Source organism: Strix uralensis, chromosome 2 (genome assembly GCF_047716275.1).
Source record: "Strix uralensis isolate ZFMK-TIS-50842 chromosome 2, bStrUra1, whole genome shotgun sequence".
Taxonomy (NCBI): Eukaryota; Metazoa; Chordata; class Aves; order Strigiformes; family Strigidae; genus Strix; species Strix uralensis.
The window spans coordinates 137,367,388-137,383,001 of NC_133973.1; the positions used below are offsets into that span (position 1 = coordinate 137,367,388).

At 44.5% G+C, this 15,614-nt stretch overlaps 1 protein-coding gene across 2 annotated transcripts in view; it reads right to left on the reverse strand.

Annotated features, from left to right (window-relative positions):
- The window catches only part of RNF169 (ring finger protein 169), a 29,169-nt gene that overhangs the window by 7,163 nt on the left and 6,392 nt on the right, over positions 1-15,614 (reverse strand). The window contains exons 1-4 of one of the 2 annotated variants that reach the window (XM_074860594.1): positions 9,235-9,303; positions 2,792-2,935; positions 1,777-1,889; positions 959-1,058 (exon numbers count right to left, since the gene is read on the reverse strand). In XM_074860594.1, coding sequence (XP_074716695.1) covers positions 959-1,058; positions 1,777-1,889; positions 2,792-2,866 — 288 coding nt within the window. In that variant the 5' untranslated portion in view covers positions 2,867-2,935; positions 9,235-9,303. Of the gene's footprint in view, positions 1-958; positions 1,059-1,776; positions 1,890-2,791; positions 2,936-9,234; positions 9,304-15,614 lie in introns of those variants that run through there. The other variant, XM_074860595.1, reaches the window with a different exon arrangement.

Below are 15,614 nucleotides of genomic sequence, written 5' to 3' on the forward strand. Positions count from 1 at the left end.
CTCTCCTTTCCATCTGGGATGAAACTGAGCCCAAGAAGGAGGGGTGTCAGCACGAGGCAGTGGAACATCCTAGCAAGCGGCCCCAGCGGAGCAGCGTTGGAGCTGTTTTCTGCACTGAGAACTCACAGCTCTCATGATTTCAGCTGCTGTTCCAGCCACCAGGATCCCCCAGGCCAGAGAGGTGCATCGGAAAGGAGGCAGAGTATGGCCCCGGAGACAGAAATCAGTCCAGGAGCGAGTGGGCAAAGCTGCTTCTGCTGGCAGGGTCAGACAGAGGGGTCAGCAGTGCTGCCAGGCTGTTGCAAAGGTCAACTCCAGGGAGTGGGAGGTTCCCAGCTGGAAGAGCCTGAAAAACCCCCCCGACTCAGATTTTCAGCGGCGCTTCGTGGTCACCGCTCATCCTGAAGCACTGCGGTGTGCTGAAAAGCCAGGCCTGCTGCACGGATACAGTTAATTCATTTGGGCTGCTGGATGTGAAGGGAAGGAAAAGCGGGCCAGCTCTTCCCGTATCGTGGAAGTGCAAAAGGAAGTGTCCTAACAGCAGGAGAGCAATGAGTTTTGCTCTTTAAACAGCTCTGGAAAGAACAGGAGAGAAAAGGGGAGGAAGAGAGGATTTTCTTTCTAAACTTGTAAAAGATTTTTCTTTAATCAGCTGGGGATTTAGCCTCGAAAAGAAAATTAATTACAAAACAAAGGCATGGTAAGTACCCTTCCGACTCCCAATTATCCTCCAATGCTAACAAACAACTCTGCAAGCTGTCTACTTTTCTGCTTGGTAATTTCTAACCTAGCAGGTTTTTATTGTGAGCTGCAAGGAAGTGATTGGCCCCATGGCGATAACGCAGCAGCAGCAGCACCACAAACACAGGGTTTTATATCTCCAGATTACCGGTGCTGTGTAACCTCAGATAAGAATATTCACACACAGAAACCCGACGTTTCTGGACGCAGCCGGTACCTTTGTTTTGTTGGCTGGGGCTGATCTCTGCCTGCTCTTTGATCTCTCCTGAATGGTGTCGTTGCAGCTCCGGCTCCTTTCCACCTTGGCGGTTAAGTTCCTGAAAAGCAGATGGGTGAAACGAGGAGATTGTTCATGACCTTACGAACAACCGGCCCAGCAGCCCTGGCAGCAGTTACCCGTGGGGGAGGCAGCAGCCTTGGCAGCAGCCGGCTGGAAGAGATGCCTCCTACGCCCTCGGGGTAAAGGGATCCAGGAATCTTGGATCTGCCGCAGAATCCTGGTCTGCATTCAAGGGCTAAACACACTGACACCTCCACCTACGGCTTATAATTAATTGAGGTCAGAGCTAATGACGACGCTAAGGAAACCTCTGTGCTTCTCATGTGAAGACACACTTAAGTTACTCAGCTGCTTCCACTGCATCGTGCAAGAGCTTTCACTGATAAGCTGTTTGGGGCTGATGTTATCTCTTAAGTCTCTGTGCTGGAGAAGGATCCAGAACTCTTAAGTTCATCTCACAGAATTCCGTACTTTAATGATTTCTGTCATTTAAATCCACAGCAATGACTTTTCTGCTTCATGGGATCAACACTAACTTTGTTAACCCCCAGGTAGGAGGTAATCAGCCAGACACTATATTCTACCAATTCATCTGTTCTAAAATTCCAGAAAAATTATTACTTCTTTTGGATTGGAACAACCATTTAAATTAAATTTAAAGCACCTCAGGCAGGTTTAGAACAACAGTCAAAAGAACATGAGATTTACATCTCTAATGAACGTTAATCAGCTTGAATCAAGCCTCAGCATCTTACCCTGAAAGGAAAGCAAAGGAGTAGGCACTGGTCTTGGAAACAAAAGCTGACCGATGTGTTTGCTTGCCCTGGAACGGTTCTTCATTCTCTGAATCCGAGAGACGCTCAGGAAACTGAAGTCAATCAAGGAAGAGTTAGCTGACACGTACAACAAAAAGAATCACTTGGAAAATAAATCTCTTTCTTGCAAAGATATGAGAGTTTCCAAAAGCCCCCGTCCTGATTACACCTAGAGGACATAAACTGAGACTGGAACCTGCTGGCAGGTAGACGTGCTCCTGCGGCGCTCTCCACTGGGGCTGTGACAGCTCAGAGGCTGGCCCCAAAAGCATAAATAATGCAAAAATAAACACACAGCTCCTCTGTAGAGCTGCCAGTCATAGAAGAAAGTTAATTTATTGATCAAGGAAACATGAGAAAATCCTACAAGAAAGGTATTACGGGACGTTATTCAGTACCCATATATCAGCCCAGCAGTCTTTAAAACTTAAGAGCATTTCCTGCGGAGTCTCAGAACTGAAATGAGAAATAGGCAAAGCTCAGCATGAAGAATCTGTTGGACTACAGCTCCACTGTAGAAGATTCATGAAGAAATGTTCATGGAAATGCTCATATGCCTGAAGACCAAGGATACGCAAAGCAGAGCAGAAGCCTCTACTGATTTAACTGATACTTTTGGAAGGGCTGCACCTCCACTCATGAGTAAAGCAGGTAAAAGGGGGGAAAACCTCTAGAAGAACAAATCTGAGAAGACAGTTCTTATTAACATGAATCTTTATAATCTGTTAGCTCATGGCTTTTCAAGGGCTACAACAAAGTCAATCAAGGAATCCTGGAAAGCTCCCTGTGTCAAAGCATGAAAGCTCCCAGCTTCAACGGGCAGGAACAGGAGACGCTCAGCTAGTCAAGGTCTTAAAAGAACTAGTTCTTGTTCCAGGACTGAGTCTTAGCAGCATTTCACCTACCAGTCAGCGTCTATGATGTGGCTAGGAAAGAGAAGCACAAGCTTACTTACACACTCCTGGTTCGCTTTAAGTGCTAAAGATTCATCTTTTTTCTGTTCTTCCATTTTCCTTTTTCCTACATCCATGTCATCTAGAATGAACTTGTGAATCAGATCCTCGGGAGCTTTTTCTTCTTGCAGTTTTTCTTCTCTCAGCTGGAAATAATGACAAAAGAGACAGTGTATTTAAAATGGTTTAAATCCTACACCTGGTTGCCAACAAGTGTTTTTCTAAGAGTCTGGCCACATAATTTAATTTTGTGTCTTCATTTCTCTACTCTAGAGTAGAGCCTCTCTCTCGCAATAACGTGAAGATCACTTTGTTTCTACGGTGCTTTCACGTTCATGCACTGTACACAAATATCATGGATATTATTTTCTTTGCAGAACAGCAAAGGCACTGTTAGGTCCAGGGTTTGACAAAGACTTCTCTGCCACACTATTTTCTAAGATAGAGAGACAAAAGCTTTTGTCTACTTGTAGATAATCACACTACAAATAAAAATGTGCACAACAGTAGTTTCATGCAAGCCATAACTTTTCAATTTTAGTCTTCAAACGGCCTGCGACACAATACACACCGTGTGGCAGACATATGGACAGCATCACCTAAATTAAAATGGGTTAGATACAGCAATTCCCACGTTGGATGAAAAATTCCCACGCTGGATGAAATCCCATTGTTTCATTGACGCGTTGGGATGGAGAAGACACAGAGAGATTAGCTAATGCTCCGATGGCCAAGCGGAGGCCCAAAGCTTGAGTTCAGTTTATCAGCTGAAGTGAAAATGCAGATGAGAAGTGCAAGTAAATGCCAGGATCCAGGACACAAGGTACACGGACCCAGGGGATCCTGCCTGCTGCACATCAAACAGCCGCTGCCTGCGCATCACACCGGACTTGCTTTTACCTCCTGGCTTCCTACTCTGCCCCGTGTTAACCTCTGACTGAAAACCCCTGGCTTTTTTGATACATTCCTGCAATTTAAGAAGTCTGATCCAAAGGAGGGATCGAGCACTTCCAGCCTTTTTGGTATCACTTCCTATGAGGAATACTTCCCCTCTCTTTCCTTTTGTTTTTCTCTAATACATTCTTAGATGTCTTCTTGTACTTTTTACCACCCTGGCAAATCAAAAAGGCTACGATGCAACATTATTTTATCCACACGTGCTGCACTACTGCATTTCACAGACCTGAAGGCTGCACAAGAAATCCTACCGTACTGCCTGGGCAGCCCCAGCTGCGTCCTGTTGCACTTCCCATCCTTTTTCTGCACTGGAGGCTTTTTTGCTGGGCCTTCCATGAAGTGCCAGTCCCCATATAGGCCTTTATCTTCCCAGAAGATCCCCTACTCATTCTTGAGCTTGTGGAAGTCCAGTAATAAGAGAGAAGGGCAAACACTTTCCTTCCTTGCCTTCGAAAAGCACGATCCATCACTTTGTGACCCCTTTTAACCAACCAAGGCTGACTTTTGTGTCCACAAGCTCCTCGTGGCCAGGCTCTCCCTGCAGAGATTTCTTTCTTCCTGAACCAAACGATTATTCCCAGCATGATCCGTGGCTCTGATGGGCTGCCTGTCCTGCTGCATTATTTTGCTCCCCCTTACCTAAGGAATCAAATTCCCCACTTCTGCCAGGACCTCTTTTCTGCCAACTTGCTACTCAAACACCCCCCCCCCCACCCCCGCCGCCTTTCCTCCTCCTTTCTGCCGTCTTCTCCCAATGAACAGGCTCTGCGGTACATACTTCAAATAACACCACCCGATTGTCCCTGCCCAGGATAACATCACTCAGCTCCTGTCTCACCCAGCTTGTCTCTCACCTCTTTCTCAACTTCAGGCTGACACATAGGCCATGAAAAGTCTGTATTTATAAAATGTATTTATACCAGGTTCTTCCTTCTTCCTGCACTCAACCTCTGCGCATCCTTGCCTGGGACAACAAGCCTGCCCTCTGATTGACAGATGTCCATCATGCTGATGAGCTACAGCTATGGCTAAGCACTAGGAATTCAAATGCTTCTGTTTATCCTCCCGTTGGAGTGTAGGCATCTCAGATGCTTAAGAAGCTGCCCTGTTAGGTTCTGTCCTATCTTCTCACACCACCGCAATTTCCCCCTCGCCTCCCAGGAGAGCAAAGCTGTGGGACCTGGTGCCCTCCAGTAAAGCTCAAGGCATCCGCAAGGCAGCTTGAGCACCGATCCTACAGCACTGCACATAAAGGCAGTGGGCAACGTTGCAACAACTCCTCGTTCTTCCAAAAATACTTAGTATTTTTCTTCCCTGCCTAAAAAAAAAACCATGGACACATGGATGACAAGAAAACAGAGTTCATGATGCATTACACAAAAAGCACACCATGATTTTCAGACTGGGAAGGACCCGAATCCTACTGAATCCAAACTCCCAGAGACGAGGAAGGGAGAGGTAGGAGGAGAGAAGGTAGAAACCAGGAAAAAACCCACTGTTTGCTTGATTGTGGGTGTTTAGCAAATGTTTTCAAAGACTGGTCTGACTTCTTGTTTAGAGTGTTTAGGATGTATCTTTAAATTCCTGATCTATTAATAATCTCAAGCAATAACTACAACCTCGTGTCTGACTAATATAAATTATGGCCACATGATGCAGACATGATGAATAGTCTGCTGTACATTTCATGAACAATATTTCTGTACTTTAAGGAGCCTTTTTTAAGTATCTGAAAAACAATTTCAGATCAAGATTTATCACAATGATTACTTTTTTTAGCCAGCTGAAATACTATCCAACATTTGTGTCCCTTCTGTATTTCTCACATGAAAGAAAGCTACATGGAATTCTTCACGTTTTTGTCTAACTTATAAAATTATACTCAATTCCCAAATCTAAAACCACAAGAGTATGTAACAACACACAGGAATATTTACGGATTTTAAGCAAACCCATGGCACGGTTAATGTGAGGTGCAAGCACAAGCTCTGCCGACAGTGAAGAGTGAAAAAAGCAAGAACGGGATCCTAATTAACGGGATAAAAAAGGAATTTAGGTCCAGAATTCAGGTTGCAAACAAAAGCAAACTCTAATGATAAAATCTGTACGAATTAAAAAAAATCATTTTAAGTAGCTGAATATAAATTATCTCCTGGACAATTTACTTACAAACGTGGCATTGCTGTGCCAGGACATAAGGATTAGAAACTGAAATAAATTGGTGTGAAATCTACCCTGGGAGAAGTATCTTACGTTATCTGAGTAGTATCTCTGAAATACTGGATGCGGGACTGTCTGCTGCTATTAGCAGTATGGTTATCAGAAAATGCATTTTAACCTGTCTGTAGCCCTTTTGGATACTGGAACTGCAGGAAAAAAAAGCTGTACAAACAATTGCTGATTCTTTTGCTCAACAATTGCTCAAGAAATGACCATTTCAGGAACATTATTCTTGATAGTAACATTTATTTCCAAAAGTTTGATAAACTCACGTTTGGTATCTTCTCTTCACTCCATAAACTGTCTGGGTTTGCTTGCTCACTCCCCGAGCCTGCTCTGTCTACCCATGCTGCTGGAAAGCTGCATGTCAGCACATGCCTCAGGTAGGAGTTTCCCTCCTGATTACGTGTGATTACAAGCAATAGACTGCTTGTGACAGCAAGACAGTTTAACAGGATGAGTTAGCTTTTTAGTGCACAGGAACGATATCCTCCTTTGGAAAAATATAAAATACAAGAGCACCGAGTGCACTGCGTACAAGAGGAAAAAAAAAATCTCACTGTCCTGTACAGACAGCAAACATTTCATCTCACTCTGAAAGCCAGTTGAGAAAATTACACTATGAGATTATCCACTTCAAATAAAAATTCTTCAGTACGTAATTATGGTAACTACTTTGTTTTCAACTGCAAAAGGCTGGGAAGCAGGTTAAGAGCTAGGATTTATAAAACAACTCACATCTGGGAGACGTGAAAGCTTTTGAACGCTCCTCTCCCCTCCTCTGGAGGAAAGCCAGCACGGGTTACCCCCGTCTCACGGGCAGGGAAGCTGAGATGAAACCTCTTGCCTGGAGACACAGAGGGAAACCCAGTTCTACACAAGTTTCGATTCCCAGACCTGAGCTCTCGTCTCCTCCTGCCTAATTCAGAAGTTCAGAGACACCAAGAAGCTCTCACTAAGTGGCAACAGTCACAATTTTGCCTGGAATAAGAAAGCAGAAATGCATCACCAGTTGCCATTTTGTCAGCAAAATTACATTGCCCTTTCCTCTTAGATGATGATTCAGAGAATCTCCCCCCTCCCACACCAGCTCTTTCAGACGAAGTTCATAAAAAATGAGTTCAAGTTGGTAGGGGAAAAAAACCTATCTCCCATCTGCCAGTGAGCAAAAAGGGGAAGGCAGCAGGCTGAACAGGAACGAGATGAAAACATGCCCAAAACGCCAGAAACATGTTAAAGTATTTCCTTTTGACTGGTGGGGAAGTGAGAAGTGCTGGCGCTGGGCTGCACGTGGTATCTTTTTGCTGAAGTCAAGCGGTAGATGCAAAAACCTCTTCAGCTGCAGACTGACTCTGCTTCAAATGTGCTTACTTGAACTTTACATATAATATTTAAAGTCGGTAACGGAGTGATCAGCATTAACAGGTGGTGACAAAATTCTCACTTTGTCCTGCACAGATGCAATGCTCCTATAAAAGTTTTATGGCCCATAGGAGCAAAGATGGTTTAATCCTTCCAGAAGACAGTTTAATCCTTCCAGAAAATCCAGATATACATCAGTCCGGAGGCACCTGGAAGAACTGCAGAACTAAGATCCTGCCTCAATGAGCTCAACAGGTTCCTGCTCCTCTGGACACCTGGGAAATTCAGGCCTTGCAGCTGGACTGAAGACATCAAGCAACAAGTCTGGAGGATCAGTGATGAGTTGGCTCCAGTATCATCACAGAAAGCCTCCCACTCGCTCTTACGGAGAGATTTATAAAACCCTAGCAAGGTTTACAGTTAATTCTTCTTTAAGCCAAAGTTACTCTGAGTATACTCATCCTGAAGGTTTCAGTGAAAAAAAATTAAACTGTCAATTACAGTGATGCATGTTTAAGTTAATTGATAAACTAGATTTTTATAGGTATAAGATTTCTGTGCACTTACACCGCTGCCTAAACCAACTGTTTCTCGGTAACGTGTCTCACCGTTGCTAAAAATGCCACAAGTCACAAGACTTTATGCACAAAGCAAAAGTCACCTGGACCAGAGAAGAGTTTGCATCTTAATATCAGTTAATGAAAGGTCACAGTCAGCCAAAGTTATCCTAATAAACTGTAGTGACACTGCCCATCAGTGCCACTGCTAATTCCACACATGGAGAAGCAGGAGAGAAGACCCTTCCCCATTTTTTGGTTGTCTCCTCAAAAATAGGCATTTCCCAGATGAGTTATTTACCTTAAATATCATCTAAACAGTATTTCCCTACTTACCATCACTCAGAGGACAAGGCTATTTTTCTAACTAAACATCAGCTTCTCAGCCCTTTCTACGGTTGTTGAGATCTTCAAGTGAAAACCTAAAGAAAATTCTTCAATGATGAAACCCCTCCCTGTTCCTTTTCTCCAGCAGGTAAACTAATCAGCGAGAGGTTGGACCCATCTCAAACAAAAACACCATCACAGAGATCAAGGCCCCGGGACAGCGATTAAATCTATTGACAGAGACACCAGCAGCAGGGCAGAGTCCACATTGTTTCGGCAGGACGGTGCGCAGGTCCTGGTGGAGGAAGGGACGACAAAAGCAGGAACTATGAGTGGCAACATGAATATTTTAGCAAGTTATGGGCAACTCTCACCAGAGGGGTTGCAATGGAAATCATTATCCGCTCGGCTGCAGCAGTCATTGCTTTCACAGTAATGTTTCTCACTTAAAAAGCAGCCAACTTCCAGAAATGACTAGCCACTGGAGATACTTCAATGATTTAGATTAAGAAAAAATCCCTTTTTAAATGTAGAAAATATTTTCCCAGGCTTTAACTCCAAAACAGCTGAAAAGTTTTTCTCCCCTTCGCAGTTTTTTGACTTTAAACGATATTTTTTTCTTGCATAAAACCAGACAGAAAGCTCTAGTTTGGAATAGGTTGTTTCTGAGAGGGATGTTACTGCAGGAGATGCCTTATGCTGAAAAAGCCTTTATGGAATTACATCCACAAACACTGATGCTGTAATAAACCCTGTACAACCAAATAGTTGCTCGAGGTCCACCAAGGAAGGTACATTTCCACGTGCTGGAAGGCAGCCTAAGACAGCAAAATCTGGCTTCTACATGCTCAATTACTGCCAATATTTTCCTGAACTGGTTGAACAGCATAAAGGGAATAAACGACCTTTGTTACAGAGCAGGAATAAAAAGCCCTACAAGTTTCCTTATAGGTAGGATGGCATTCCTGCAGGAAATCCAAATTATCCTGGAAGAAAAACTGCAATTACACAGAATACCGTACCTTCCTTAGCTGGCTTTCATATTCTTCTCGGAGTTCCCCTGGTTTGCTTAATTTAATGGGTGCTCTGAATATAAAGTCTGGAAAAAGAAGGAAAAAAAAAAAGGAAACACTTTTTAGTGCACCATGACTGGGGCTGTCCATTATTCCCCAAAAAAGGGTAAGCTCTCCACAGACTGCACAAGAGGTTCTGCAGCATTTTTTCAAGCACATATGTTTATATTACGACACTGCTATCAAAGCTCTGTTTAACATACAGAAATATCAGGAGGAGGATGGCCATGTGATACCATTTTGCACTTCTAGAGTTTCTTTGGAGATTCTCAAGAGTTCTTGACAAGCAGTTAAGCAATCAGGGGAGTATTAGGAGGATGTAAACACAGAGGTTAAGTAACAGCCCTGAGATGTCACAGGGAATTGGAGTGCTAGACATAAAACCAGGCTTTAAGCATCCGCTCCAGCCAGACACCCAAGAAACACAGGCTGAAGCAGCAGCACAACACCCCGAATTCACACCCGTGCCCTTCTGCCATTTAAATGAGCACATCGAGAACGCTCTCTATTTTCTGTATAAACGGTGTTTGCACTCCTCCACGTCCCCTCCACCTTTGCCACCGTTCACAGGGCTGTCCCTCTGGTCCGCAGCAAGCACAGCTTTTATTTTTTATTCCCCTTGCAATGTGCTCCCCGAGGTCACTATTTTGAAGCCAGGCGGGCGGGCTGCTCCGTCCGGCAGGAATTCCCCATCCTGCTCCCGTTTCCTCCCTTCTCCCTTGGCAATTCAGAAACCAAAAGCGTACTGGCACGGGGGTTATAGTTTAACCTCCATCCCTGGAGCCTGTTACTCCCCAGATGACTCCCTTTATGTCGGCCTCAAAGCTCCCTCGTGCTCCCGTGCAGCGCAAGTCTGGGCAAGCTGCACCACAGTCGGAGGAGCTTGGATGGAAAAGGGAACAACCGGAATAAAACAACAACCCCTGAACAACTGTCCTGGCTCAGTCTGTACCAGTATTCCAGGCAGGGTGCAGCACAGCTCATCATCCTGACGTGCTATGCTCGGGATGAAACGGGTACGAGCAAGGAGGAAACATCAGTGTGTTTCCTTTTCCCATCTCGCTAAAATTAAGGGATATAAACCGGCAGCTCCACCGCATGTTTTGTTTAGGAAGCGTTTTTATTCCTCAAACACATTGGCCTGAAATGAAAAGTTCATGGTGGGGTAAGTAAATCAAACACCCAGTGGCTGGCGGCCGACTGCCCCGGTGGGCATCCTCGGGGTCACGGCCACATCTGCCTCCTTCCTGGGACAGGTGACAGTGCTGGTGCCGAAAAAAGCCATTTACAGACTGACTAAATCCTGTTTTCACCTCTCCCACTTGCTACCAGTTTGCTTTTAAGGGGAAAGCCCCACAACTTCACTCCCACCCCACTGGTGAGGGTGAGTGAAGACTCCGGAGCTTCCTGCTCAAAGAGCTCCGGAGAGGCAATGCTGCCAACGCCAGAGCTGAACAAATCACAAAGTATTTCTTTACTACTTGCTTTAACAGGGGGGAAAAAAATTATCTTGCAATCAAACATCAAGCATATAGATTATAAGGCTTTTTTTTTAATTAAAAAAGAGCTGCTATTCTCTCTTACTCGCACGCCTGCGCGAGCTAGGCTTATTTTTAAAGGAAAACATCCAAAATGTCCCAACATGTGTGATAAAAACCCCGAGCGGTGGTGATGCTGGGGAGGCCAGGCTGCATTCCTCGCTCCTGCTTCTGCGCCTGCAACCGGCCGCGCTGGAAACCTTCCACCGGCTTCTCAAAATGTTTTTTCAATTGTGTCCTTGAGCAGTTCCAGTTCTTTGTGAATTTTATCAAGCTGAATTTCCACTGAGACAGTCCCAAGAGCAGCAGCAATCTGTAACGTGCCCGCAGCAAACTTCAATTACTTCTGAATGTTTAAGGCTTGTCTCAGACCTTATCTTCATTGCTAAAAAGGTGTATTTTTTTTCCCTCCAGGGTAATAAAAGCGTACAAGCTAACCCGAGGGAAACATGCAGCAGTAAAGACAAGCCACATCAACTGTTTCATTGCTTACATGGGTTCAGCAAGCCAGAAGAGATTTTAAATAATGGAACAACGTTTATCTATAAAGTTGTGCTGGTTTAGTTAAAGTGGTCCAACACCAGGTGGAGGCAATTTTATCTATAGTATCTTTATGCACCAACTTGTGTATTTTACAGATGGGTCAAAAGAGACAAGGCCCCAAATTTCTAACTCTGTGTAGAAGAGATGAAAACAAAAATGTATTCACAAGTGTATAGCTATGTTTACTACCCCCCATTATAGTTTCTGGGGGTGGAGCGATGCTGCACGGTGGCTGCCCCCAGCCAAGGATACTTCTATCAGCACAAAACCTCTGCAAATCGAACCAGACTGGTCCCTGCGCTGGGATGCAGCTGGGGAGGAAGGCAAGATGATCAGAGCATCACGAGTTCCTCCAGCACACCTCCACATGCTAATTCTGGATGTTCAGGTCCAGGACAGGGCTGCTCGGCTGTTTCAATGTGCTACAGCCTAGGAGAACAACAGGAATGGGCAGGATGATGGAAGAAACGGCCTTTTCCTTGATTTTGCAGCAAAGCTCCTGCTTGCTCTTCCTCTCGAGTGATCCATGGGTCAACAGGAACGGTTTCTAAATGAAGCTGACTTTGAAGGGCTGTTGGGAAGGCTGGCACTGCGATGCTCCTTCCAAGCACGGTGATAGCACCGAAACAGTCGCAGCAGCAGGATCAAACCTGGCATCCTGCTCTTTTATGCTGGCAGACAAGAGTTTCACCCTATTGTGCTCAATCTTGGAAAAAACAATTGATTTCTGTACTATTTGAGAGGACAAAAGATTTTCTAATTATTTAACGCTGGTTCTCTTTATAAGAGGCATTTGACTTGTAGCCTCAATCCCCTTGAATGACTCCATCCTTCCAACGTTAGCACACAGACGTGTGCATTACACACTGTCACCGTTAATCCGCTCTCCTGACCAGCAGATCTTATCTTTACTGGCAAAAGACTCAGAAACATCTATCTGGTGAATTCAGCAACACGGGCTGAATAAAAATAAGTTGAACTCGATTCAGAAACCCTTCGGTTCCCTGTCTGTCGTTCAGAGGCTCCTGCGTTTTGCCAAACTGATGCCATCCAGCAAGTCAAAGCTCTGCCATCCGCGGCAGCGAATCCCCCTCACCCCCAGCTTCCACGGAAGCTTAGAGCAGACTTTGTAGCTTCCTTCTACTCTTTATTCCTGGCAGGGATAATTAAAACCTTGAGGTTTTCAGTGTTTTTCTTTTTAACTTCCAGCAGTTAGTGTTTATACTTGCAGATGAAGATGAGATCTTAATGTTTTCAAAACACAAAACAAGAAGTTAGAAGTTTTCTGACTACGGAGAGGTTTGGAAACAATTTTCTAAGAAGAGTAGTTACTCTAGTTCTTTTAAAAAGACGTTAACCAAATTACACAAAGATATGCCAATGGCATACTCTGTCTATCTATCTATCTATCTATCTATCTATCTATCTATCTATCTATCTATCCATCCATCCATCCATCCATCCATCCTTTGGCATCTGTGGATCAGGGCATATTTGGAAACAAGAAATTAAAACTCAGAACATTTCGGCCACAGATTTGCCACTTTAAGTGGAAGAATCAGTAAGGTTGGAGCTGTAGGAAGACTTTGGGCTGTCACATACCAGTAAGACAACATGTGGCATCACCAGACCCCCTTCTCCTGCCCTGCTGCAGGCACCTGTGGTCACAGCAAACCGGAGACAGAAACTGAGTCAAGCTAAAACCAATCTTAAAAAAAAGGCAACCCTCCAAAACAGTTTTTTCACTCCAGAGCAGCTCCTGTACCACAACAGGCTCCAGACCAGTTCTCTTGCACAGCCAAATGGAACAAAAATAGATTTAATCTAGTTCTGAGCCTGGAGTTCCAGCTCAAGCAGGAGACGACACCAGAAAAAATGTTAATGTGGTTGATAGCTAATAACATATTGTCATTTCTCCCTCAATTGCTACATCCTAAACAGGCTAGTGCCAATAATGTCAATAATCTCTCTGAGACAAGGATTGCCAACAGATTTTCATAGAATCACAGAATGGTTTGGGTTGGAAGGGACCTTTGAAGATCATCTAGTCCAACCCCCTACCATGAGCAGGGACATTTAGTGGAGGACTTGGCAGCGTTGAGTTTATGGTTGGATTTGATGACCTTAAAGGTCTTTTTCAACCTGAATGATTCCATGCTTCTATGATCTTCCAGTAGATCAGGTTGCTCAAAGCCCCGTCCAACTTGACCTTGAACACTTCCAATGATGGGGCATCCACAACCTCTCTGGGCAATGTGCTCCAGTATCTCACCACCCTCACCCTAAAGAATTTCCTCCTTATGTCCAAGAGAAACCTGCTCTCTTTCAGTTTAAAGCCGTTGCCCCTTGCCCTGTCACTACAGGCCTTGGTAAAAAGGGCGGAATAAGGTCTTCCTGGAGTCTTCTCCAGGCTGAACAACCCCAACTCTCCCAGCCTTTCTCCACAGGAGAGGTGTTCCAGCCCTCTGTCCATTTTGGTGGCCTCCTCTGGACCCGCTCCAACAGATCCAAGTCTTACTTGTGCTGGGGACCCCAGAGCTGGATGCAGTACTCCGGGTGAGGTCTCACCAGAGCGGAGTAGAGGAGGAGAATTACCTAATTTAGCTTGATTTATGTTCAAAACGGAGCGACCCAGCTCCCCTAGCACTGATGCCGGGGCACAGAAAGTATTGCTTTCCCCTGCACCTCTTGTTTCGTTTCTTCATTTTCAAAAGCTTGGCTTGGGGAGCTGGGAAAAGGCGCACAAAGCCACCAAAAAGAGGATCTAGGCACGCATTAAAAGCAAGAGAGAAAACTAAAAAGTCCATCAGTTATTGGGAAGAGGGCAGAGAAATAACTGACACAGTGAAAACTTAAGTGTTCAGACGAATGATACTTCGGTGTTTACTAAAAATTAACTGTGATCAGGCACTTTAAGCAACAGGAGCACAGAAACAAGAAGTAAATAAAGATGGCACAAAAAGTGCAAAGAAGAGGTATTTTGGAAGAACTCTCTTGAAAACTCTTTCTCACCCATATGAATAATCTGTCTTGCCTGGTTTCTATGGACAGCTAACAGTGAATGCAAGGCTGCGGGTTTCACACGATGCACGTACAGTAAATAGGTCTTGTGATAGGATTTATAAAATTTGTGAGTCGTACAGCGGTATAAATAAATGAAAGGCAATTTAGGCTAAAAGGAATGTACCAAGTTCAAGAACACAATAGACTGTAAATGGAAAGACCTCTCCAGGGACACGGCTGAGAACCGGTCGATGCCTCTGCATGGTCTGCTGAGAGCTAGTCTCGATGAAGATGGGAAGTTGTTCAAGCCATATTGGGTATAAATCCAAAAGATGTGTTCCTGCTGGTAGCAACCTCCGGGAAGAGGCTTTGAACAAAGGAATATGGAAGATGGAGAGGTTGTCTGGGGATGTGAGGGGAGAGAGAAGAGATGGCTTTAGAAGGCTGGTGAAATCCCCCTTGGTAAGTTCTGAACTGTTTGTGGTTGTCTTCAAGGCTTCCTGGAGCAAAGGGGTTTTCTTTAATGTCATGGAGAAGTAGGAGAATGAGAGGGGAAGCAGCTACATGAAAACTGTAAAACAGCAGGCTTAGTTTTAATATGTAAACGGGTACTAAAACCGATTGTTAGTTCATTAACAAGTATCTAGAAGGTAACGGGCAGACAACAAACTAACATCAACTCTGTAAGAACAGCTCGCATTAATTCAATCCAACCTCCTTCTCTGATGGGATAATTAGGGATAAGGGGGGAACAAGTAACAATATGAGTTCATCTCTTGGGGGTAAGAGGGTATTTTACCTGCTGTAGAGACCAAGTTATCCACAATTTTTCTTTACAGAGAAAGTTAAGGACTATCAGGATGTGCTGTGATAGGGGTCACGGACGTACTTTTGAGCAGCCCATGCAAGAACTGCCTCCTCCACTGTCCAAAACTTGGTCTGGATGGAAATGCATAAGGAAATAAAGCAAGAAAACACGAGGGTAGGAACCACTGCAAAGGAACTCAAAATCCTGCCATTATGCCTCTGTGGAAAAGGAGGAGAAGAGCTGGCTGGGGAGGCAGGAGTGTGGGATGAAGGTATCAGAGAGAAGCACCTCAGAGTCCTCATGGAGAAGAACAGTGAGGGTTAAAAGAAACTAGCCTAGGTATAACCACTATTCAGATAGATGCACAACTAGCTGAAAAATTATTTTCCAAGAGTTAATGATCCACTGTCGTGCCAGGACAGCCTCTCACATTGGCC